Here is a 6549-nt window from a genome sequence, read left to right as displayed (position 1 = left end):
CTGTTAACCAGCCTGTTAACCAGCTAGTTAACCCGTTAGTTAACCCGTTAGTTAACCCACCTGGGCGGTTTAATTCGGTTCCTAGCTGACGCAGCTCCACGTTAACCCGGTCTGGTCCGGGTTATCTGGCTCTGAATGAGCCCTAAACTAACCCGTGATAACAGCAGCTCACCGTGTACCGGGTCAGTGAACTGCCGTCAGTGTCCGGACACGGTGTCGGTGAGATTAACGTTAAAATAAACGTTATTTTTTTTATTAATCTGTGATGTTCAGACTGTGGCCTCCGCTCGGGTTTCTGCTTTAAAATCAGGTTAAAATGAGTTTAAATCACTTTAATTTGGTGTTTTTAACGTTTTTATCTCCTAAAAACAAAACCTGGAGATGTCAGTGAAGCTTGTTGTGTTTTAAATTCAGTTGTTTTAGAGGTTTTACTGGTTTTAATTCTTCCATCTGATGAGAAATTAACCCAAAATATTATAATAAATAAAGTTATTGGACCTAATTCTACATTCAGTGTACAAAAGTTAAACTTAAAGGTGATAAAAGTTGCAAACATGCTTCATTACGACCACATTTTAAACAATTGAAAAGAAAAACCAGGATATCTGCTAGTTTAATGTGATATTTGTGGTTTTATTTACACATTTTACTTCATTAAATGATCATTGTAACGCTACTGTGTCATACATTGTGTTATATTAACATTAATATTCACTTTGAAGGTCCAAGTGGAGCTAATTCTGCCCACCGTGCTTCATAAACGTCACAAGAACAGATTGATAAAGTGACGTATTGGTTCCTAATTAAAGAATTTCTTCCCGTTTTTTGTTTTTTAACAGGAAAGGGAGGAAAGAATCGGCGACGTGGAAAGAACGAGAATGAGTCTGAGAAGAGAGAGCTGGTGTTCAAAGAGGACGGACAGGGTGAGACGGTGAACTGCACGTCTGTCTCTCCGTCCTGGATGTGTCTTTTCAAGGGGAAACTCCTTTTAAAGCCAAATCCAGGACGTAAAATAAACTTCTGTGTGTTTGCATTTGGTCCGAAGAGGTCACTGAAGTCACTCTGGTGTTTCTGTTTGTCTGTAATTTAAGTTTAAATGTTTAATCGACCAGAAGAAAACGAGTTGGCACCGTAATTAATTAATAATCGCCAGTTTTTCTTCCTCTGTGTCCTTTTATTGGGACTATTTGTCGCACAAAATAAGCAATTTAAAGCCGTCAGTTTGTCATAAACTACATAATAATTAATAATTGGTTCACAAAGTAATTCATAAAAAAAAAAGTGAGTTGCAAGCCAACATCCGAGGAGGCGACTGAAACAGTTAAAGGGCCGGTGTGTTGGATTTAGAAGCATCCAGCAGGGTGTAGATGCAGATTACAACCCCCTTGCATCACCCTCCTGTTACAGACATGAAGGGGAAACGATGAAAAAAGCAAAAGGCTGTGGAGATGAGCAGAAAAGTACATTTTTGGGCGTCTAAGAGAACTAAAACAAAGATAACGTATAACATTAAAAAACAGACGGTATCCGTAATAAACAACTAACATGTTAACAGATATAAATTCAGCAGTGGCGGGTTTTTAACGTGCAGATAAAATATATAACGATCTGTGTGTGTGTTTTAGAGGCAGGGTTATGTTGCTTCCAGATGTTTTATCAGAGCTCTCTTCTCTTTCTTTACTGGCCTTTATTGTACAACTACAGTAGAACTTTCCTATTCAGTGATGCTGAGGCCTCGTCTGTTTCCATCCCTCAGCTCGTTTTACACTTTGCCATCGAGTTATATTCCCAGACTCAGAGGGAGTTTAATACAAGGTGTATCTGTAGCTCTGAGCAGTGAAAATGAATCTTAGTGATGTTTAAATTATATTTTGTGTTGTAAAGCAGAGTTTCCCCCAGGTGATACGTCTGTGGAGGTGGTAAGAGCCCATCAGTGCAGTTAAATATGATCGTTTAATATGTCCCCTTGTAGTGTAATATTATATTTAATAACACACACTTGTGACGTGAGCAGAGGCTGCACGTCACCTCTGTTAACCACACACAACACAAACTTATTAACCATATATATTCTGTATTTAATGTCATATCTTTGTTGTCTCGTTGGCCTTTTTAAAGTGTTTGTGTTGTCATGTTGTCTTGGTAGAAGAGAAACGTCTGCAGGCTCTTAAAAAGTCTAAAATCAGAATTCTTAAATATGATTTTGACTGGTTTTAAGAAAATAACACAATTGGTGAGGTTGACATCATATAAAGTTGTATAAAGGGTTGTAACAACTACAAAACAAACAATTTCCCTATATATCCTTCATACTTTTCAGTTCTTTTAACCAGTATAGACACACAATAGGTCTTAAATTGAGTTCATAATGTCTGTAAATGTCTTAAATTGAACCTGTTGAAACCGCAGAAACCCTGTTGGTTAATATCAACGACCTCTGCTCTCCTGTGTCTTCCAGAATACGCTCAGGTGATTAAAATGTTGGGGAACGGACGTCTGGAGGCCATGTGCTTTGATGGAACCAAGCGGCTTTGCCACATCAGAGGAAAGCTCCGGAAAAAGGTAGGAATATCCCGTTTCTTTACCCAGCGGCACACACAGGAAGCCTCCCCCTCCTCCCCTGACGTAATGCTGAATCGGCGTGTTGTCAATGGTCAGCCAGCCACCGTTAATGTGGCAGTATGGACTCAATTGACCGTGTGTGTGTGAGGGTCCAGGCAAGTGCAGTGTGTGTGTGTGTTGGTGTGTGTGTGAGGGTCACAAAGTGCAGTGTGTGTGTGGCTCTCTGTAATCTCTGCTGTGTTTTGTTTTGCTCCAGGTTTGGATTAACACGTCAGACATCATCCTGGTCGGACTGAGAGATTACCAGGTGTGTTTGCTGCTCACGGATGAGACTGTTGACACTGAACTGACCCTCGCTGCGAGGACGCGGCGCAGGCCTTCAGATAAATGAGCTGCAGCGTCTCTGTAGAGTCCAACTTTTACAGACATAGCCGTCTAAAATGTTAAATTAGTTTCAGGATCAACAAAAGCCGATCTCATTATACAGAAAAGAGAACAGGAACAAAACAACATAGTTAGTTTTGTTCTGCTTTTCTGTGGTTTAAATACAAAGGTCATATTGTTCTGGGACTCTTTCTGTTTAGATCTGTACTTTTAAACCAAGTAAAAGGATATTTGGTTTTGTTAACTTTTAAGAAAGCCTTTTCCTGTTCATCCCATATTGATTATTGTCACTAAAAAAGCTCTAAATTATCAATCAGCTGCTTTTACACTGTTTCCAGTTGCTTCTACATCACAATTTAAAATTCTATGAACTCCTGATAAGTTATTAAATCTTTACTAAAGGTCACTGTTCGCTGTACCTGATGTATTTTCTATTAAATGTTAGTGGAAAATACTTTAAATTACCATTATTTTAACTCGATTTATCAGAATTATAATCGGGTTTACGTAAGTTTACACATCCAAGGACTTTGCTTTGGTGCATAAGAAGATAAATAAAGATAGGTCTATAAAGTTGTTCCCTTTTAGGTAAATTCATTAAAACTAGAGCTGCAACCATTAATTGAAATGTCAATTAATTGATCAGTTGTGAAAACAGTTAACTGATTATCAGAATAGTTGATTAATGTAGTAATTGAGTCTGTTTTGAAGGAAAAAAAATCCAAATTCTGTGACTTCAGCATCTGAAATGTGAATATTTTCTGCTTTCTTCAGTCGTCTATGACTGTACATTTGAATTTATTTGTCGAAACAAGACATTTGTGGACGTCCTTTTGCTTTGGGAATCTGTGATAAACATTTTATGACCCAAACGACACATTTATTAATCGATGATGAAAATAGCTCTAATTTGAACATCGTGTCAGTCTCTGCTAAAACCCAGCGCTGCTCAGACACACAGATATAGATGAGTAGGTTCAGTGATGTATCTGGTTCCTCTGGATCACCATATAACTGTACATTTACACAGTTTAGACCCCACTCTCTCTCCGTGTGCTCAGGTTTTAGTACACTTCTCCTCAGCTGACCCCCACGTGTGTCATGTAGTCGTATGTATTTGCCTCACACGTCGACTTCTGTTTCAGGATAACAAAGCCGACGTCATCCTCAAGTATAACGCAGACGAAGCTCGCAGTTTGAAAGCCTACGGAGAGCTGCCAGAGCACGGTGAGTTGAACGTAGTGGATTTATTGGTGGTGCTTGATGTGTAAACTGAGGTTAACTCTGTTTATTCAGCGCAGCTCAACAGAAGAGATAAGAGGAGGGTTTCCTTTTAGTACAAAGCAAACATTAGTGTGTTCATTGTGTGTGAAATTACCAAGCTGCTGTCGTCTTGCATAAAAATAATAATAATAATAATAATAATAATGTTGAAATCTGTGACACATGCAGTTCCTGACTATACTCAGTGTTGTACAAACATGTTTCTCTGATTCTTTCCTTCCTGCAGCCAAAATCAACGAGACAGACACCTTCGGACCTGGAGACGACGACGAGATCCAGTTCGATGACATTGGCGATGATGATGAGGACATTGATGACGTAAGCTCCTTTTAATTTAATAATGAACTTCCCTGTTCACTTCTTTTTTTTAATATATCTTACTTTATATGTCTGATATACATTTATGCTGCTTTTCTTTGTCTCGTATGATTGTAAAGTGAATTTCTTTGTGTGTTTAACTGTTGTTTGGACAGAAAATAGTCATTTAAATGTGTCACTTTGGACACTTCAGATTCATCAATAATAAAATAATCTTCTCCTGACAATATAAAAGCTGAGTAGTGATGTAGAATTTAATGCTGGAAATTAGAATTACAAAATGATGTTTTAACAGTTGAGAACAAAAGTTTAAATAATTGTGTTTCTCTGTTTCCAGATCTAAAGACGTGCTACTGGAGGGGGAAGGTGGGATTTTACTAGAGATGATCCGATTGGGATATTTTGAGCCGATACAACGCACCAATAATGATTATTTTTTATTAAGATCAGCCTATGCCAATCCAATACAGTTTATTGATAACACAGTATGTTTAAGTTTATTCCAGTTTTTGTTAACCATCGGTAGACGTCTTTTGTTATTCTGAGAACTTTTTAAAAGTGCATTTCACTTCGTAGGAGAGAAAAACGACACCAGTACTTTTGAGTTTATTGTTAACACGAATGAACCTGAATGATGCTGCTTTAGTACGACTGTCTCAGTTATCACTCGTAGCAACTGGAGGGGGGCGACGCAGCGGGCTGCCTGGTGACTGACGATGACGCAGACAGTTTGCTTTCTTTGCCTTCATGCAGTTGGATTGGAGAATCAGACTAGGCTGATCACCAGCATCATATTTAGGGTGAATATCTGGACCATAGCCGGATTATTTACCTTGTTTTTCCTGCATCTCATTCAGAGGTTCTCTTTTTATTTTTTATTTTTTTCTTCCCGTATTGTTAAAAAAAACATAGTATTTAGATTCCCGCTGATATACAATGACTGCAAGATATCTCACCATCTTTTTACAATGTATTTATATTGATTTCACACTATGTGGAATTTAGCAACAAGTACAGAATCTCTGGATTCGCTAATAAAAAGATAAACCATTATGTGTTTTTATTTTTTGTTTTTTTCCTTTGGCAGTTGTCACTGTAGCTGTAGCCTGTAAGACAGTTTAAAGGCTGTTTTATTAACGAGAGAAGAAAGATAATAACACTTGAGTATGGCTCTGTATGTTTGTTAACGTCATATATTCCACTGACGACGTATTACGATGAACTATTTGCTTGTTTTGGATTGAACCGTGGCCGAAAGGAAGGAGATCCCCTCTCTCCCCTCGAATCAAAAGAAGAATCAAAATGTATTTTTCTATTGTTTCCCGTATTTGTGTTTCTGTCTGTGTTTTGTTTTTATTTTCTTGTATCCATGTTCTGTTTTGAACTCTTTGGCTGCTCGTTCTGTGGCTTCCACACACACCGTGAAGCTCGGCCCGGTCAGCCGCTCTGCCTCATGCTCGACCAGCGGTTCCCAAACCTTCTCCACCACCAACTCAGACTCCCACGCCAGTAAAACCTCACATCAGTGCAGCCTCAGTCTTTGAACCTCTAGAAAATCTAACAAGTTACATACAGTACTTTATCCCCTCCCCCCCCCCTCTCTGGAAACCCCCCCGTGTTCCCTGAGGGGGCCTAGCTCCTCAGTTTGGGAACCGCTGCTCTAGATCACATGGGGCCTGTTGCTGCTGTTGCTGTAACTCTGAATTAATAAAAAAAAATGTACTATGATGTTTGAAGGCTGGGTTTCCAATAAAGATCTTAACTCCACTGACCTGGCGTGGTGGTTTTTGGGCGCTGCACGCACTCCCTGTGCCGGTCTGAAGGTGGCGAGGTTGAGCTGAAGGTTGGAGGGAGTTCTCTGAGGAAGCGGCCTCGCGACCTTCAGAGCTCCAAGCCAAGAACATCCCGGGCTGCTGGGTGTTGACGGGGCACAGTACGTCTGACCTGATGCTATTTTTAATAGAGGGAAAATAATGCGTCCTTGAGCAAAACATTGAATCC

The 6549-nt window shown here is 39.4% G+C and overlaps 1 protein-coding gene across 1 annotated transcript in view; it reads left to right on the top strand.

Annotated features, from left to right (window-relative positions):
* eif1axb (eukaryotic translation initiation factor 1A X-linked b) overlaps positions 1-5601 on the top strand; it is a 5924-nt gene extending 323 nt beyond the window's left edge. The window contains exons 2-7 of the mRNA XM_035651971.1: positions 840-923; positions 2459-2562; positions 2819-2869; positions 4092-4173; positions 4457-4548; positions 4886-5601. Coding sequence (XP_035507864.1) covers positions 840-923; positions 2459-2562; positions 2819-2869; positions 4092-4173; positions 4457-4548; positions 4886-4891 — 419 coding nt within the window. The 3' untranslated portion in view covers positions 4892-5601. The remainder of the gene's footprint in view (positions 1-839; positions 924-2458; positions 2563-2818; positions 2870-4091; positions 4174-4456; positions 4549-4885) is intronic.
* Positions 5602-6549: the final 948 nt, after the last annotated feature.

This window comes from Morone saxatilis, unplaced genomic scaffold (assembly GCF_004916995.1).
Source record: "Morone saxatilis isolate NCDOM2014 unplaced genomic scaffold, NCSU_SB_2.0 Contig0, whole genome shotgun sequence".
Lineage (NCBI taxonomy): Eukaryota > Metazoa > Chordata > Actinopteri > Moronidae > Morone > Morone saxatilis.
This window is presented reverse-complemented; position numbering and strand designations above follow the sequence as displayed.